The 19,890-nt window shown below is 32.7% G+C and overlaps 2 protein-coding genes and 1 long non-coding RNA gene across 5 annotated transcripts; 1 reads left to right on the plus strand and 2 right to left on the minus strand.

Annotated features, from left to right (window-relative positions):
- The first annotated feature begins 6 nt into the window (after positions 1-6).
- On the plus strand, positions 7-5,108 carry ArgRS (arginine--tRNA ligase-like protein). 3 transcript variants are annotated; one of them, XM_076399601.1, is made up of 9 exons: positions 7-204; positions 262-408; positions 494-707; positions 768-1,067; positions 1,131-1,397; positions 1,929-2,072; positions 2,130-2,334; positions 4,303-4,974; positions 5,021-5,108. In XM_076399601.1, the coding sequence occupies exons 1-9, from the start codon at positions 157-159 to the stop codon at positions 5,043-5,045; spliced, it is 2,022 nt and encodes a 673-aa protein (XP_076255716.1). In that variant the 5' UTR covers positions 7-156; the 3' UTR covers positions 5,046-5,108. The 3 variants fall into 3 exon arrangements, with proteins under 3 accessions (XP_076255716.1, XP_076255718.1, XP_076255717.1); XM_076399603.1 differs by having other exon boundaries at positions 4,303-4,961; positions 5,010-5,108; XM_076399602.1 differs by having other exon boundaries at positions 4,303-5,108.
- On the minus strand, positions 3,111-5,108 carry LOC143193440 (uncharacterized). The gene is made up of 3 exons (XR_013005021.1): positions 5,010-5,108; positions 4,128-4,961; positions 3,111-4,067 (listed from the first exon to the last, which is right to left on the minus strand). It is a non-coding gene; the product is annotated as an uncharacterized LOC143193440 (long non-coding RNA).
- Positions 5,109-6,074: 966 nt separating this feature from the next.
- On the minus strand, positions 6,075-19,638 carry LOC143193396 (uncharacterized). The gene is made up of 11 exons (XM_076399593.1): positions 19,501-19,638; positions 14,835-14,993; positions 12,493-12,705; positions 10,308-10,548; positions 10,078-10,240; positions 9,037-9,295; positions 8,740-8,977; positions 8,480-8,680; positions 7,630-7,932; positions 6,538-6,792; positions 6,075-6,470 (listed from the first exon to the last, which is right to left on the minus strand). Exons 1-11 carry the CDS (start codon positions 19,501-19,503, stop codon positions 6,283-6,285), a joined length of 2,223 nt encoding a protein of 740 aa, XP_076255708.1. The 5' UTR covers positions 19,504-19,638; the 3' UTR covers positions 6,075-6,282.
- Positions 19,639-19,890: the final 252 nt, after the last annotated feature.

Consider the following 19,890-nt stretch of genomic DNA (forward strand, 5'->3'; position numbering starts at 1 on the left):
CTCTACAAATTGGAACCCGGCAGAATTTCTAACCTAAATTATCATTGTTTCATCATTGTTTTCAATACATTTTTAAAAATATACATGTGCTAATTTCGTATAAAATAGCGAACAATTATAGCTTTATTTCAGTGCCTTTAAGTTTTATTTACATCCATGGATCCAAATATTGTAGAAAAGTATACAGAAGAAGCTTTAGCAGCCGTATGAACTTTTATTTTTGTGTTTTTAGAATTATTGTACATTGAATTTATTTTATAGGAAAGAGAAATTGAACATATAAAGAAACAAATTAAAGAGTTGCAAAATGGTGCTAAAGTTGATAATTACGAGGGTATAAGTCCTGAAGTATCACAATTATTGTCAGAAAATCAAAAGTTGCATCATAGGCTTTCCATATTGAACAAGGTATATCTAACATACTTGTTTTGCGCTTTTAATACTTTTATGTTCCTAATAGTTAACACATTAATAACAATATCTACATTATTAGGCCTTAATGGCAGAAGCATCTAAAGTTAAAACGGAAGGGAGTTTGGAGAGTATTATGAATGTGTTAATAAATCTATTTACTTCGGCAATAAAATCAGCTTGTCCTGAGATAAATGATCCACCAGTAGTAGTTGCATTGTCAGGAAATAATCCCAAGTTTGGTGACTACCAGTGTAATTCAGCTATGGCTTTGGCGAACTTATATAAACAACAAGGTCTATATAAATATCTGTTATATAGTATTCTCTAAAATAATATTGGTGTAATGAATTTAGGGCAAAAAGTTGTTCCAAGAGACATCGGTCAAAAAATTATGGATAACTGTCAACCCCATCCATTGATTGCTAAATTAGAAGTAGCAGGGCCTGGTTTTATAAATATATTCCTGAATAAAAGCTTCATACTGTCAAGCATTTCAAGTATTTTTAAAAATGGTGTAAAGCCTCCCAGCTTAGAGAAAAAATTAAAGGTATTAGTGGACTTTTCTTCACCTAACATAGCTAAAGAAATGCATGTAGGTCATTTACGTTCTACTATTATTGGAGACAGCATCTGTCGTTTGCTGGAGTATTTGGGTTGGTTTTATAATATTTTTCAGTAACAGGTTTTTCCTTATTTACAGTGAAATTGTATTCTAGGACATAATGTTATGCGAATTAATCACGTTGGGGATTGGGGCACTCAGTTTGGTATGCTGATTGCTCATTTACAAGATAAATTTCCAAATTATGCTGTTGAATCGCCTCCTATCGGCGACCTTCAGGCATTTTATAAGGAAGCCAAGAAACGGTTTGATGACGACGAGGAGTTCAAAAAGAGAGCTTACGCCAGTGTCGTTAAACTACAATCATTTGAACCTGAACATACGCAAGCCTGGAATCTGATATGCGACGTTTCTCGAAAAGGTGGGTAAATTCGAAGATGGTCTAAAATTTAAATAAATTTTTTTCCCGATAGTGTACAAAAAATTATCAGAAAAAACACCTTTTCATTTTTAATTTTTTTTAATAGCACAAATCTTAAATTTTAAGTATATCGTAAGTAGAATTTGAGATATCGATTAAATCGAAAAAATAGTTTCGAGAAAAAGGGCGTTCAAGCGATTTAAGACGAAGTTTCTGGCAGCATAATTCAAATCTTGGTACTTAATAGCCATGTGGCTCAGCATGTATATGTTTTCGTCATTAATTTGAGTTTCTATAGGATACTCGTCCTCAACGGCGTCTTCTGTCCATTGTTCAATTCGCTCTTGTCAACTTTGTCTGGTGCTACTTTACAAAAGTTGCTGTAATTCCATAAATAACTCTTAAAAAAGTCATTAAACAGGCTTAAAATTTAAATTTTTAAAATAGACAAACCATCGATTTTTCAAATAATATCCATAAATTTTTAATAAAGATCAAAACACGATTGATTGCATACTGTTTTTTCAACAGAATTTCAAAAAATATACGATCGCTTGGACATAAAGTTGATGGAACGCGGTGAATCGTTCTACCAAACTCGAATGGAGAAAATCGTAACGTTCCTGGCTGAAGGCGGTTATCTACAAGAAGATGAAGGCCGCAAAATAATGTGGGGTGAGTTGGTTATTAAAATCGTCATAGTTTAAGTGCTAAGGTTCGTGATTTTTCAAGGAGGGGCAACTATTCCCTTAACTATTGTTAAGTCGGACGGGGCTTATACTTACGACACCTCAGATATGGCCGCTATCAGGCAGAGGATCGAAGAAGAAAAAGTCGACTGGGTTATATATGTTACTGATGCCGGTCAAGCTACTCATTTTCAAGCGATATTTGGGTGTGCTCAGAAAGCAGGGATTTTGGATAACACCAAACACAGGTATCAGTTAATTTTAGGAATATTTCATAGGATTATGATTCGTTCAAGAACCGGTTGTTGCTTTTTAGATTCTTTGAAATACATCCCTGAACAATTCTTTGTGCTCTTGTTAAATTTGGTTTTCTGAGTTTCTTCTTGTCGTTTTTCTCGGTTTTCTGTTAAAATGTCTGCGTAATGTGTACTTCCCCGTTTTTTGGTGATAGTGTATACACTTTTTCAGTCGCAGTTTTTGGTTTCTTCCTATTTTCTACATCTTTCTCCTTGTAATATTCTCATTATTCTTGCTCATTATTCACGCCCCTTTCCTCGTTTATCTCTTTTTCCCTGCCCAACTCTTTCAATAAGAAATGGAGTTTCTTGTACGAAACATGAGAATTGTTTTAAGAATAAAGTAACTAAATATAAACTTTCTTTTCATACACCTTATATTTAATATGTGTCAGTATAAACTATAGTCGACCCAATACAAAAGCCAATGGACGTCATCAAAATTTAAGACATCCACAAGTCGCAACGTTGCCGCATCAAATTGTACTTTTGGTTTGCCGGTTTGTAACCTCTAATTATTATCGCTAACGTTTTGAAGAATTTTGTAGCTGTTTGGCAACAGGGTTGACCACTACAAACACAAATCCATTTTATAGAGGGATTCGGTTGGATGTTCCGATGCATCAGACATAATTTTGTCTCTTTTTAACTAGCGTAAAATGAATTTAAAACGAATTTAACATTTTTACGAAAGTGCATTTACCAACATATAATCAACGTCATATATGACGTGATATATATAGTCTATTCAAAATATCAGTGAACTCACGTCATCACGATGTCGAATGTATTAAACTATCGCAGTTTGTAAGTTCGTTTTAAGACTTCAGATATTATTTTTCTTCGTCGTTATTTTCTAGTCAAGAGATACGATACTACGTCCGGACATATAACTGAATCAGCCTACAAAATTCGCCTGGTTGTCAAACGTCTGCAAAATTCTTCAAGATGTTTGTGATAATAATTACAAGTTATAAACGGATAAACGTTGTTTTGGCGCTTTGCTTGTTTTGATAAATTTCAAATCGGTTTTTCCGGTTCAGTCGGAAAATGGCGAAGCCACTAGATAGTCGGAGTCGGAAACAGATTGCAGTTACTTCGAATAGGAACGATATAATATATGCATTAGATGGACTGTAATGTTAAAATAAATTATATTTGATAACATTATTTTTGTTTCATTATTTTATTTAGATTATAATTTTGTTATATGTCAAAGCCGAAATGAACAAAAACTGAAAGTTGATGCGGCAACATCGCGACATTTTGACGTCATAAGTTCAGATGACGTGAATTCACTACTTTATTGAACAGACTATGTAATCTTTCCAATAAGACGGTCAGTGCATGTCATCAAAATTTATAATGCAACGTTGCCGCACTAAATTTAAGTTTTCATTTATTTTGAGTCTGATAACAAAATATTAATGTAAATAAAATAATGAAACAAAAATAACGATATAAAATATAATTTATTTTCACGTTACATCTAATACATATTTATCGATGGAATTAAACTACAACTAATTAAATAGCCACAATAATTTGTATGTTAAAGTTGTTTTGTTATATTTACATTTACATATGAAAACGATGTCGACCAGTACCAACACAAATCGAATTTTATAGTCCAATTTGATTACATGTTCGGAAGCACATACTTCATTCTGCCTTTTTTATTTTAACTAGAGTAGTGCTAATTAGTAAAATGAGAAAGAAAATTGCGAGTTTAAAAGGGATTTTACGTTTCTACAAACTGAATTTGTCAATACGTTGGACGCTGTTGATGACGTGCTTTGCTATTTTATTGGACGGACTATATGTTTTTATTAAAAATAAATTCAATTTTATTAAAAATTGAAATTTTGTGAAAAAAATTTTATCCTTAAGGCATATTTTACCGTTATGTTTAATTCCCAGGGCAGATCACGTTGGTTTTGGCGTAGTTCTCGGTGAAGATAAGAAAAAATTCAAAACTCGTTCCGGGGATACCGTAAGATTGCTGGATCTACTAGAAGAAGGGCTGAAACGTTCCTTGGACAAATTAGTTGAGAAAGAAAGGGACAAGGTATTGAACAAGGACGAACTGAAAAGCGCGCAGCAGTCGGTTGCGTATGGTTGCATTAAATACGCCGACCTTTCTCACAACAGGAATCACGAGTACGTCTTCTCGTTCGATAAAATGTTGGACGATAAAGGAAACACGGCTGTGTATCTTTTGTACGCTTACACGCGTATCAAGTCAATCGCCAGGAACGCTAAATTTACCCCGGATAACATCAAAGAACTCTCGAAAACCCACCAGGTATCGCTCGAGCACGAGAAGGAGTGGAAATTGGGAAAGGTGCTGGTACGGTTTCCCGACGTTCTGCTTAAAATCACCGTGGATTTGTGTATGCACCATCTCTGCGAGTACGTCTACGAGATAGCAACGACTTTCACGGAATTTTACGACTCCTGTTACTGCATAGAACGAAACGCGAGCGGTGAGATCGTTAGTACCAATATCGGTAGGATATTGCTTGCGGAAGCCACCGCTATGATATTGGATAAATGTTTCAATATTCTTGGACTAAAACCTGTATCGAAGATGTAAACATATTAAATATTTATGATTAAACTAAAACCTGTATCGAAGATGTAAACATATTAAATATTTATGATTAAACTTTTTTTTCTATGATGTTTATCAAATAAACAGTAATATAAACATTTTGAATGTTAAATAGTAGTTTTATTAATTTTAATTAATAATGTTAATGATCAAAATATAAATTGTTTCAACATTATCACCCTTTTGCAATATTAATCTCTCAGTAATAAAGTAAACTCCTTCCTATAGAACAGCCAATGTACATCATCAAAATTTATAATGCAACGTTGCTGCACCAAATTTAAGCTTTCGCTTATTTTGACTTTAACAACATAATACCAATGTAAATAAAATAATGAAATAAAAATAACGTTATTATGGTACATCTAAAGCATATATTATCTCGTTCCTGTTCGAAGTAACTGCTAGAAAAATAATACTCTGACAGTCTAATGGGATCGGCATTTTCAATCAGAGTAATAATAAGCAGCAACTTGAAATTTATCAAAACAAGCAAAGCGCCAAAATAACATTTGTCGGTTTATAAGCTCTAATTATTATCACTAATGTTTTAAAGAATTTTGCAGATGTTTGACAACCAGGCGAATTTTGTAAACTTAATCGGTTACATGTTTGAACGTATAAGACAGTGTATCCGAATATATCTCTTTTTCACCGGAATAAAATGAGAAGAGAAATAACGCCTGGTATTAAAACGAATTTATAAACCGCAAAGTCAATACATTATATATCTTGATGATTGTGTTTACTGTTACTTTGGATTGACTGTATTATATAACTGTCAATGAATATTGCTGAACAATGATTGACGGTCGCCATGTTGTCCTGACAACGTGTTTATTTTGTTTGAATAGGGTTATGCTGAACATTTGTTTCTAGTGTTAATTCTGTGAACTATATGATTTTAGTTGACAAATTAACCTAAAAAGCATTAAAATTAAAATGTTTTCTTCGGAATAGAGTATAAAAAAACAATGTTCTGTTAAAATGTAATATTAGCAAAAAATAACATTACTTACTGGAAGTTGCATTTTCATATATATGTATAAAGAGACGTGAATCAGTATTGAAACATAAATTAATAATAAAATGTATTTATTGTACGAAACCAAAGAATCAACATTACATATAATAAATTAAATTTACATAAATTATATTAAATTAATAAGTCTAAAAAAATATTAAGCTAAGTTATGTTAATTTTTATACAAAAAATTGACTAGTCTAGTTTATATGAGCAAATAAATATCAAATTAGCCTTGTTTTTAATAAAAAGTGGTTTCTTATCACGGAACGGACACGCTTAGAAATCGTTTTGGATCTCCTACGTGAGGTTGGAATCTCAAATTGACTCGTTTTCCTTTTTGATCGTCAATCTCAAAAAATGAATTCCAATCGAGTAAATAGTAAAATCCGTTTTGTGGAGTGGTTGATGGAGGTTCCGGGGTTTCGGTCACCGTTTCGCTTTGTCCTCCTACAAAATATTTATTTGGTTTATGTTTTTATTATTTATGTTATAATTATTTTTTGAATAAGAATACCGAAAGAGTCTTCCAGATCCTTTATGGATGGCGTTCGGCTTTCTTCGATCGTACTGGTGGTGGTTGTGCTGGCTTCCGTTGATACTTCTTGTCTTTTGATTTCGTTCTTGTTCAAACCAAAGTCGTATTCAATCGGATTTGGAGCGATTTGTTGGTTTAACGGAACCATTTCATCAGTCGGTATATTTAAACTTGCAATCAACTCGTTTAATTCCTTTGGATTAACTTTTTTCATATCCTCTTCCGTGATGGTACCTATAAAATTGCGAGGGCAAAAAATTAATTGTTACGACTGCGACCTAATCGTAATATTAATACTAAAAAATAAATTCAAAGTAAGCATATGTTTACTATTATTTTTGCTTTTGTCTTTTGTTTTTTTTTATATCATATGAGTGTATATGTTAGCAGTGGCTTTTTGTAGAGAATTCCAACAGTATTCGGTAAACTTCGGTAGTTTCCGTCTAATTATGCCACGTTGCCATTTATAAGCAATCGAAAGGTTGAATCCAACGTACTACAACAGCTATTTTGAATTTGACTGTGACTGTTAATATTTTGATTATAAATGGTAGGCAGTAATGGATAAATAATCGATTTGTTTTTTGTTATTACAACACTTTTAATTTGAACAGACATATGAGGACATATCCATTCAATTTTTATTTTTATTTTGCAAATTGGATTCAATTCTATATCGAATTCTTTATTTTCTAGGCATTGTTGACCTTGCGAAAGTAAAAGTACAGATAAATATGCCCTTTATGTGAGTATTTGAATGAGAATCACAGCTCGTTGATCATATAGTCAATCCACAGTATTAAAATTGAACAATAAATATAATTTTGGTTGGTTTTCAATTTTAAGGTTGGGGTGTTCCTATTTTAGTAAACATATTAGTATTGCTAGATTTCAGCGCAATCGATTAGAAATTCATAAGAGTGTATCAAATAGTGATACGTGTTATTAAAATAAGATAAAAATATGATTGCAGTCAAACTAGCTGCTAAAATTGGAATGGATACTATGTTGCATGAAACAAGAGCTTCTACTAGCTTTAGAAAGAAAAATCTTATAAATTATTATAGTTACCGTTTTTTTCAGCCAACGTCTTGACGATATCCAACAATTTCCCCAATTTTTGAACTTCCTCATCGCTCACGTACTCCGAATTCATGGGACTGAAAACGTGCTGCTGTTTAGCTAAGGCGTCTTTCGACTGGTATTCGGCCGTATTGTTGCCGTGCGGCTTCTCTCTGATCTTTCTTCCGGCTCGAGACCCGGACACGAATCCCATCTCATGAAGAACCGGTTTCAGATCGTCCGGAACGATATCCAGATTGATGTCGTCAAGCTGTAGATCTGACTTCGTGTTTCTGATTAAATATTCTCTACCTGAAATCGGGATAATAAAGCATTCGTTAGGAGAGATCAACAACAGATCTGCAAGAGATCTACTAAAATATTACAGCTCTTCGACAACGATTTATATGTAGTTTTGGAGAAATGTTTCACAACATCCAATATTTATAGTCAATTCAAAATAACAGTGAAATCATGTCATCAGGATGTCGAATGTGTTGCCTCTCGCAGATTATAAATACGTTTTAAAAAGAGACATTATTTCATGTCATATGTCAATACAAATACAATAAGAGGTGCAAGTAGCAGAATATCAGTCATGAAAGTGTCTGATCTTAATAAAGTATAATAATTTGTTATGTGTTTCAAATATATAACATTCTCGATGAGTGTAGATACGGTAGAATACGTGATGAATTGACTGCATTCATCTGATATGGTTCCATTGTGACTTATATTTGAACAGAAAAATTGTAAGATAAACAACAAATCTGAGCGGCTTTTATGAATTAATCGAACCATTAAAAAATTATGGAGACTTCATTAATTAATAATATGTCTTAATTAAAAATATTCATACCTGTTCTACTAGTTTTTTTCGGTTTCTTTTCCAATAAACCAAACTGTGCCAATAGCGATTCCATTTCTTTTCTCGATTGGGTATCTTCAGGTAACGGTTTGAAGCCCACGTAGGCTTCGGGGCGTATTTCGGCCTTCTCCGGGTTAAAGCTTGCGGCCTCATCGTTTATGTTGCTGTTTTGATTTGGATCTGGTAATAAACCTGATGGAAGCCAAGGTAAAACAGGATTATACGAGTTATACTTTATCGAATAATGTTACCAAAGCTTTTCAGTAAATTTTGCATGTCTTCAGACAAATTTCCCTCCATTATTTGAGCATTGGGAACCTGGGGGGTTGTGGTTGACGTCTCTACTGGGTACAAACCGATAGAGGCTAGAACGTTTTGTATATTTTCGGTTTCTTTGTTAGCTTTAGTGTTAGATGTCGTGGCGGACTTGGCATCCTGTATGGCGGCGAGATTTAAGTTGGCCACGACATTCTTCAGATGTTCGGGAATCTAAAATGGCGACATAAAAATCAACTGTATATGACAAAGAGTTTTGATTTTATAATTACTTCAATTTCTATAGATGGTTCCGACATGGCATTTAATTTATTTTTGTTGGAAGCAGGGGGACCTGGCACAAAACTATTATGCCGTTCACCTTCCTGGGGAATTAAATCCTCCAGCTCGTAATTGATTTCTGTCGGGGCTATTGATGGAGGTGTCACTACCTTGATATGTTCGGGAATGTATACCGGTGATTTGGTTGTATACTCATCGGGATATTTGTGATTTGGATGTTTTATTTCATGATTTGTTGAAATAGGTGTCCTAGAAACAGGAAACAAATACGTTTACCTATTTTCAATTAGTAAGTGTACAAATAATAATAATAAATAACAAGAAAATATGCATCAGTTAGGTATTGTAACAATTGTTTGATTTAAACGTCATGTCACAAGATTGGACATGTGTCAGCAACATAACCTTCAAGTAATATCGATTTTGTATTAGCATCATATATAGTATAGATTTATGCTAGTTAAAAAGAGATAGAACAACTCTGCTGTCAAATTTCTACGAACTTCTTCAAAACATTAGTGATAATAATTAGAGATTTTAAACCGGCAAACGTTGCACGATGTATAGATGAATTTTGCAGAGATTTGGCAACATGGCATCCTTGGTACCAAATCTATTCTTAGACATTGGCTGAGTTATTGGGCTATATATTGTGTTCTTTTTTTTCAGTTTTAAGTTTTTTAAGTATATGATAATGCTGACTTGAGTGAAAGAATTGTATTTTCAAATAAGAATATCGGATGCGGACTTCCAATTATTAATAACCAATCAATTATGAATCAAAGGAATGTTTTGATTTCTGTTAAATTCATTGCTTGGCTGTCATATTTAGTTTTTTACAATTACACCTTTTTTGTTTTTCGATAAAAAAGAAAAATATTTAAATTTTAACAATTGAAGAAGAGTATAAAGGGATAAGATATTTAACATTCTTTTGCAAAGATTTGTCCTATTTTTTCTGTTGTTAATTTTAAATAGTTTGTAGACACATAATGAAATGCGATGAATTTTTAGTTCTGCTAAGTTCTCACCTTGATTGATACGTGGTATCCAATATTGGTGTTCCCGTGGTACTACTGTAAGGTCGGCGTCTTTTTTTCACATCCGGTCTAGGTGTTGGATTTCGGGGAACTGCAGTAGATGGTCTTTCCGTACTAATATTATTTGACAGTGGTTTTTTAATTGGAACATTTTCTAGAAAAATATACACAAATAAATGAAACATGAACGTCGAAATAGTTTAAATAACTCAAACACTTACGCCTAGCGGGTTTATTCTTTTCGATGTCCTTTTTTACATCGTTTTGTGGCAATTTTTGACGTTTCTTATGGAACTCTATTCGACCTGGTGTCATACTAGACACTGTCGAAGCAATCGTTGGGCGAGACGAAGTTGTCGAAGTTTTAACGGTCCCTTCAAGATGTTCCGCGTGCGCAGTTTCATTTTCGTCTTCAACGATGCTCGTTATGGGTTGTTTCGTATATAATTCTTCGATGTTGACCTTGAAAAGAGAATTAGCAAGAATATTGTTAGCAATGCCAGTTTCATTGCGCAAATGGTAGTGTTAAAAGGCGTTCACCATTCTCTCGATAAAAAACCAAGTTAAATGTGAACGCTAATGTTAAATATAAAGGCTTTGTTTTCATTATTCTATTTCCATTGCGGCAGATTCAAGGTTATAAGGTGTGGAAATTGTTATTGTAAAATTGTATTGTGTGTACATTATTTTTATTAAATATTTTTTTGACAGCATTTGAATTTTTTAGTCAGAAAATGACATTTGTAATTGTCAAAAATTGAGTCGATTTATTTGATTTAATAAAAATAGAAGTGCCAGGAAGTTGAGCTATATATTGTTTTATTTTTTATTTGAGTTTTTTTGAAGTACGTATTAGTACATAATATTAATAAGAAATATTAACAAGCAATGTATTAATGAGAAAGACCAATGCCTCGTGAATACGGAGGTTGAGTTAGGACTTAATCTAATCAAATCATTACAAGATTTTGAGTGATTTTTGAGACCATATGTTCAATATCGTTTTACCTTCCACATATAGAGATACTTATAAACAAATAACAATTACTATTTAAATAAAAAGTCATATAAGTAATTCTACTAGCCTTAATATAATAGATTATTTTAATGCTAATATTTATGAGTAACAATGCAAGACTAAAATACCACTTCCTAGCAGTTGTATGTGTTATATTAGGCATGGTATTTAATTTTTAAAGTTTTAAATGAAATATAAAATGATATAAAATTAACATTTCCTATTTTGTCATGGCTTATGCTTTCCACGATCGTGTGAAGTCTATTTATACTTTTTTAACTGATAATGTTGTTGCTGCTACTCTAACCTTAGATCGACTGAGGGATTTACGAGGGAGGCCCGATAAGTAATTCTTTCACCACCCGATGGCACCACTCTCGCAAGAGAAATTTACTATCGTGTGGTATATTCTCGTAGACGCCTGTTTTTTGCGCCCGGCCTCAAACGCAGTCCGAAGGAGTTTATGCGTCGTTTCGTGACTGTAATGAAAAATGGATCTGGTACACATTAGAGGCCAAGGAACTGTCGAAACGGTGGACTTCAGCCGGCGAACGTGCTTCGAAGGAAATGAAGGCTGTTTTATCGGTCAAAAAAGTGATGGGCACCATTTTCTGGGATTCACAATGTGTGATCTACATCGACCACCTGGAGAAGGGCAAAACGGTCACAGGGCTGTACTATGCCGAATTATTCGGCCAATTCGACCCCGAATCAGAGAAGAGAGGGTTTCATCCGGCTTCATTCACGCGCCGGCTCACATCTCCGCACTGAACAGGGTCGAATTGGGCTTCGGACTGCTGGTCCATCTACCGTATTCTCCAGATTTGGTACAGTGCGACTTTTGTCTCCGAACTTGAAAAAGTCGCTCGCCGGGCAGAAATCTCGAACTCGAACGAGCAGGTCCACTTTGCAGACCTCGAGAAAACGCATTTTTCAGACGCTTTAAAGAAGTTGGAGCATCGCTGGGTCAAGCGTATCGAGCTAAAAGGAGACTACGGTGAGAAATAAATCGCCAAAAATTTTCGCTGATCTTTTGTAGGCTGAATACTTATGGGACCACTCTCGTAGTTCATAATTAATACCACACCTTATTTATGCATCAGGTCGTTGTTTAAAATAACCGAAATGCGATACGGATTAAAACATTTGTCTTTAAAAAACTTTCTCCGTATTTTTGGGTTTTGAGATCACAATTTAAAAATTCCTCATAATAAAAAAGAAAGGTAATCGATTCACACAAGTGGCGACACTGATTTTAATGGGTGTCAGTGTTACATAAAAAAAGTACTTTTGAATTAGGAGTATTTTAAAATATCTTATTAAAACTAATTAGCTCGTGTAACTTCACATTTAAAAATAACCATTAAACAAGCAATTTCAAAACTTACTTGGCCCGAACCTGCCGGTGTGTATGCTTTAACGACCATCAGAGATTTGGGATCTCTGTGGCTTTCTTTCCCGAGTGTACTAGCTACGTTATTATCTTGTCTTGTCAAGTTGTCCAATATGTCAAGAATTTCGCCCCTGGTGAGTCGAGGTAGTTTAGGGTTTGTCTTTATCAGATCCTCCACTTCCTTGATTGTGTCTTCAATACTTTGAGTCTGAAATATAAGTCATAAATTCGGCGGAAGTGGGTTGTTGAATGATTAACATATATGGGTAGTGACTACAATTTAAAATAAACACGGTCATCTTTGTCGATATGTAAGTAACCATTTTTTATTCCACTTTTCGGATTATTTACATATTTAATTTTCAGCTAAATATTTACAGTTAGTAAAAAATAAGAGACGTGTGTGAGAATTGATTTCTTGGTTTTATTACACAGTACGAGAAATATTTTGGTCGAAGTCCTCGATGCACAAGTAGAATTAAAATGATCTTAGAACCCAAAACCAATCAGGGTTCAGAAATCAAACAATAAGGTGTTAGCATTACTAATTCTTTAGGATGAAGGAGAAATTTTATTGGTGCTTTACCTCCAAATTGGTGAAACAAAAAAAAACTGGTGAAACATTCGGACTAAGTGGACATAAAATTTTCTTATTTGCTATATTCGCCAGATTTGACGCTCTCCGATTCATTTCTGTTCATTAAAAAAAAACACGCGGAAATTTTTATCAGAATTGACAAAAAGATAGGTTAAGTAATGAATTTAAATTTATACATCGTTTTATATTGTAGAACTTAAGTAGAATCCTTTGAAGCGTTACAAAATGCTGATGTTGGATTATAATAAGTAATCTATTGCTTATTAAGGTGCTTGCATGTACATTGACGAGCCATATATACTGGCGAACATTAGACAAAAAGAGCCTTATGTGACGTATTAAGATCTTCAGTTAAAAGAAGGAATCTGTGTTAAGTATAATAATGAAATGTTACTAGTTTCTAGGGACTTTCGAGTTATGTAGTTGTTAGATATAACAGATCAATTGAAAAGTTCCCGGCCTACTATAGTAAAACAAATTTTTAGCAAAATGACTTTTTTTATTCAACATAAATCCCTTCAAGTGTGATACACTGATTATAGCGACCATCCAACTTTTCGATGCCATTTTTGTAGTACGATTTGTCCTTTGCTTTAAAATAGGCCTGAGTTTCGGCGATCACCTCTTCATTCGACAAACATTTCTTCCCAACGAGCAGTCTTTTGAGATCTGAGAACAGAAAATAGTCGCTGGGGGTCAGATCTGGAGAATACGGTGGACGAAGTAGCAATTTGAAGCACAATTCATGGATTTATGCCATCGTTTTCACTGACTTGTGGCAGGATACATTGTCTCGGCGAAGCCGCACTTTCTTTTTCTTCAAATGCGGCCCTTTTTTGTAGATTTCGTCCTTCAAACGACCCAATAATGCTATGTAATAGTCGCTGTTGATGGTCCTTCCTTTTTCAAGATAGTCAATGAAAATTATTCCATCTGCATCCCAAAATACAGACACCATAAACTTGCCAGCCGACTGCTGCGTTTTCCCACGCTTTGGAGCGGGTTTAGTGCGCAGTCCACTCGGATGACTGTCGATTGGACTTCGGAGTGAGATGATGGAGCCATGTTTCATCCATTGTCACATATAACACCGCTCCGAATCATCAACTCGTCGTTGTTTTTGGTCAAAAGTGAGCTCGCGCGGCACCCACTTAGCACAGAGATTTTTCATGTCCAAATATTCGTGATTGATATGATGTACACGTTCAGATGATACCTTTCTAGTGTCTGCTATTTCATTCAATTTCAATTTACGGTCATTCAAAATCATTTTGTGGATGTTTTAAATGTTTTCGTCGGTAACAACCTCTTTTGGGCGCCCACTGCGTTCTGCCTGCTGCCCACTGTATTTTTTCCCATTAACAAAAGTTGCACTCAAAATGTTATAATTCACAAACTAATGATCCGACAGCTGTCAAATTTATACACGTATCTTTTGAGGGTTAGGGATAACGAAAAAACATATGTATTTAATTCTAGTAGCGCCATCTATGTGTTATGCCGGCGATATTTCAATTGACCTGTTATTGGTGAACATTCAACAACAAGAGTTTTATGTGGCAAGAAAAAGAATGTGAACGGTAAACATGTATATTGCAAACATAATAAAGCCCCCAAAAGCATTTCTACACACCAAAATACTCATCTAATAGCTTTCTTTATTAACTGTAAATGTATATGTACGAAAGGATACCCAAAAGGATTTGAAAGCGTTATTATATTTGTTATTAATCACTCACCGCAATACTATTGCTAATTCCGGATGGGACATCGACATCTCCTTGGATTGCATTGACTTCCTCAGGTGGCGCTGATTTCGTAATTTCTTTTATATCGACGTTTTGTGGATATGGAAAGACATACCCCAGGATACACGAAACTATCAATAATGGCAATAACTGGAAAATTGTTATTAATAAATCCCTATTTTATTCATTCAGTTCATTTTATTTCAGTAAATGGAAAGTAATTATAAGTAGTTGGATAAGTTTTGAAATTTTAATGAACAAGAAGTTTATTTCACTGACATATACTGAAACCATTTTTAATTTAAACCATAAACAACCTAATTATTGGAAAAAAATGGTCATAGTGAAGCCAAACAAACAAACACACTCAAAATAACAGTGAACTTACGTCAAATTGGCAAAATTCACCTGTTTGTCAAATGCCTTCAAAATTCTTCAAAACATTATTGACACTAATTATAGGTTATGAATCGGCAATTTCGTTGTTTTGATAAATTTCAAATTGCTGCTTATTATTATTCTGATTGTAAATACCGAAGCCACTATCTAGTGATGTACACGTGTGACTATCTAGTCAGAGTGAGAAGATTACGTCTCTAGTCAGTTACTTTTGACAGGAATGAGATAATATATTCATTAGATGTAGGCAAAGTTCTAGGCAAGAGTGTAAAATCCGACAAGGAAAATGATCCCAGTCACGCCAGTAACCAGGCTGGGTAAGGCCGGATGCCTTCTGGGATGATTTCTACGGTTGGTCACTCGCCAGTCAGTAGGCTTAATGCTGAGGACCGTGGTTCAGATCCCACGTTAAACTTTAGGCCCAGTCCAGATAAACCCATAGTTGGCAAAAGGAGACTTTAAAATATATATATAAAAAAATATATAATTGTCGTTAAAAATAGTATGAAAATAAGTGGGGATAAAAAACTGAGGTATAATATAAAATGCTTGTTATTTCGATGTTAAGATAATTATTTAGTAACCTATATTTTGGTTCATATCTTTTATTTACAGTAATATTTTCACACTTTAGTTTAAAATGGTTAAGTATTACCTAAGCTGTTATTTAAATACTAGTATTTCAAGTTATTTAATGATGAAAAAACGTTTAGAAATTTTAATCGTCAAAATATAATTGGTATCCCCTGGTAATAATATAACGTTTAATAATTAGACTAAAATATACAATCAAAGGCTACGAAAGGGAAATGTATTTTCCATTTAGTTTACATAATTAGGTGTTATAAATTATGAGTAGACAACAAACTATTTTTTGTTGCCTAACAAATATTTTTAAACTTTAATTTGTATACTAGTACCGTTATTTTATCCTATTTCAATACAAAAACAGTAATTGTTGTTTATTTGTCATAGAAAAAATAGAAAATGTTCCACAGAGTGAAAATTAACCTGAGTTAGTTCCAAAAATATCATTATCTTTATGTGATTCATCTGGAGAGACGTCGTAAAATAGCGGATCGAAATCCTGTTATAACTTTTTTTTCGTGTCTCATCAATTCAGGACAGTTATTTCACCGAAATCTCATTATAGCGTGATATTTCAATAATTAAATACTTCAAAATCAAACAGCCGATTTTTACTAATAAATAATTTAGTAACCTAAATCTGTGTCTGTAAGTCTGTTGCTTTAATGTGACTGTAACATGTTAGTTTTCTTTTATTGACATATAAAGACATAAAAGTAATGCCAGTAAAAGTTCTACTGAGAAACCATTAAAGAGTTTATATATGGCAACTTAATCGGTTTAAACTGTTGGGACAACTGTTAGTATTTATGCTAAAATGGACATTTAAGTAATAAAATACGGTGATATTACAATATAACATAATAAGGCGTTCATAATACAGCATAAATACCTACAAAATATTTATGAATATAAATGTTTTACTATGCTTTTAAAATAGTTTTATCAAGCTTACATAATGAAACACGTTGCTTCATATTAGTTTACCGTTTATTATGACATACAGATACGTCGATATGCAACAAGCATTAATCATCAATTAAACGTCAAAACGGTTTTATAACTTATGACCTCTTAACCTTACATTTATTTTGAAACTTAGAAGTAGGTTATGTTGCGCAATATTTAAGGGTGAGAAAACTTAATTCACATTTTTTATATATATATGTACTTTATTGAAATGCATTTTTTAAATTATAATTTATTTTTATTCATTTCAAGGTTAAAATACTACATACAAATATTACTATTCCACCTTAAATGTTAACTTAGCAGTTGTAGAAACACAATGACTTTATTTTAATCAAAACAAAATAACTTTATTCTATTTTGAGATAATTTATATATAAAAGATCTATACTAGGATGTCCCTTTTGTGAACCTAACCTTTTAAACTGTCAATATGTTCAACATTATTTGATTGAGGCTCACGAAATTGATCCGCATATTACAATTACTATTATAGTCCTTCCAATACAATAGCCAATAAACGTCATTAACACCGTCACACGTATGCCATATTCAGTTTATAAAAACGTAAATTCCCCTTTAAACTTTGAGCATTTTTCTTGCTCATTTTACTTATTAACTTTAGTTAAAAAGAGACATACCGAAATCTGATGCGTCCGAACATTTAACCAAATCGATCTTTAAATTTCGATTTGTGTCAGTTGTCATATGTTAATATAATATAATATAACAACCATAGAGAAATAGAGATTTAACTTCATAGGAAATTTTGGAGAAATGTTGCGCGACGTTCAACGTCTAGATGTCGCTACTTTTAACTTATTACATGCTTCAATTGCTACGCTATAAGCCGCGACGGGATCTGATTGGCTGACTTCGTTTCTATGGTACGTTTGTTGTTTATTTATTTCAAACCCCATTTTCAGTATAGCTGACACGGAGATTTTTTAGAGATTAAATTATTAGTTCATTAGTATATAAAAGTAGGTAGTACAAAAAGTAAAGTGAATCATCGGTCTAGGAAGTGTTGTATAATCGGTGCACAAATAGTTAAGAAATGTAGAATCGTTTTCGTTTGAAGAAGTATTTAGCTGTCATTAAAAAATGGTTGATAATGTTAAAAATCCCAGGCCGATTGGATTAAGTATCAAAGAAAATGTATGATCGCTACAGTATATCTTGTTGTTGTAAGTTCGGGTAAGTTTATATATATATATATATATATATATATATATATATATATATATATATATATATATATATATATATAAATATCAAATATTTATTTTTTTAGTTTTATAAATTAATCCCCTTGTGAAAGGAGCTATGCAAACGGCTATATACTTTCCTTCTTGGATCAATAGTTGCAGCTCAAATAAAATAATAGCCTCTGAATGCAAATCTATTAAGAGAGGATTAACCGATATTCAATACACGAGGAATTTTGGTGTAAAATTTATTGTCCAAGTAAGAACAAATTTGTCAAAGTGTCATGTCAATTTAATAACTACCTTGAGGGGTTCATTTCATTAAAGAAAAAGAAAGTGTAGTGTTTTAGTCCTTCAATAAATATGCATTAGATGTACTATAATGTTAAAATAAATCATATTTTATAACGTTACTTTTGTTTCATTATTTTATTTACATTAGTATTTTGTTGTCAAAATTAAAATTAACCAAAACTTGAATTTTGTGCGGCAACGTTGCGTTAAAATTTTGATGGCATACATTGCCTGTTTTATTGGAAAGAACTCTGTTAATATAGATGAAGTAAACCAAAATGTACTATAATGTTAAAATAAATCATATTTTATAACGTAATTTTTGTTTCATTATTTTATTTACATTAGTATTTTGTTGTCAAAATTAAAATTAACGAAAACCTGAACTTTGTGCGGCAACGTTGCGTTATAAATTTTGATGGCATACATTGCCTGTTTCATTGGAAAGAACTCTGTTAATATTGATGAAGTTAACCAAAAAACTGGTTGCATAAACACCATTAGCGAATTGAATGATAAGATAATAATCTAAAATTTAAAAAAAAACGGAAAGATTCTCATCTTCCGCATTATTCACATAATATAGACATTTCTCTAAGCAGTTATTTATTTTCATCCTTGTCTAACTTTTTAGTTAATTTTTAGAAGGTTAACAAAAAGTTGCTCTCAAATCGGAAACTTTGGATACATTATATTTAAACATCCATATTTTCCCAATATATTTAGCATGGATTATTTTCCTAATATCTAACAGAGATGCAAGGGATTCAGAAAAGTGCGCAAAGTTATTTTGCAATTCCCAAAAAGCTTTAACAATAACTCAAATTAGCTGAATACATGAATAGTTAATAACTGGAGAAACTTTTATAGCCTGTTTTTATAACAATTAATCTCAATTGTGACAATTAAAACTAAATAAAAATTAAGTAATAAAAACAGTCATTTAAAATGAAATACCTTATCTAATGCGAATAAATTTTGTAGAAATAAATAGTTTTCCTGGTCTCTCTTTTGACAGAATATTAATTGTAAAGAAAGAAATGTTGATGTATATTTGAAGAGCATCAAGTTTTTAGTATTAAGACACACTCTAGATGAAATATAGATGTAAGAAAAGAGAAATTGATTAGTTTTGGTCATCCTACGAATTTTATTCACGGTACGCACGTTTCCTTTTCGCTGAAAGTAAACAAACTTACCATGATTTTACTTTCGCCACTTTCTTCTAATAATAAATAAACATAACTCAACTTGCGCTATTATTAAATATCAATTAGCTTCTATATCTCATATATCGTTAAAAGCTAATAATCTTTGTCTTATTTATGGCACATTTTACGTGCAATATTTTTGCAGAAATGCAATAAATAACTCTTGAGTCAAGGCGAACGATAACTTTCACAAGAACGCGTTTTATATATCCGTTAAAGTCCAAGAAGTGGTACAACTAACTGACAATGTTGAGGAAATTGCAGAAACGTTCGATAACGATATATTGGTGGGGGTCGTCTTCAGGTGATGTTAACTAACAGGAGATGTTTAATTTGAAGCTAATGGTACTTTTGATGGATGTTTAATGGTGTAATTAA

This window comes from Rhynchophorus ferrugineus, unplaced genomic scaffold (genome assembly GCF_030347505.1).
Source record: "Rhynchophorus ferrugineus isolate W39M unplaced genomic scaffold, kcgeb_rfMv2 rfM3, whole genome shotgun sequence".
NCBI classification, from domain to species: domain Eukaryota; kingdom Metazoa; phylum Arthropoda; class Insecta; order Coleoptera; family Curculionidae; genus Rhynchophorus; species Rhynchophorus ferrugineus.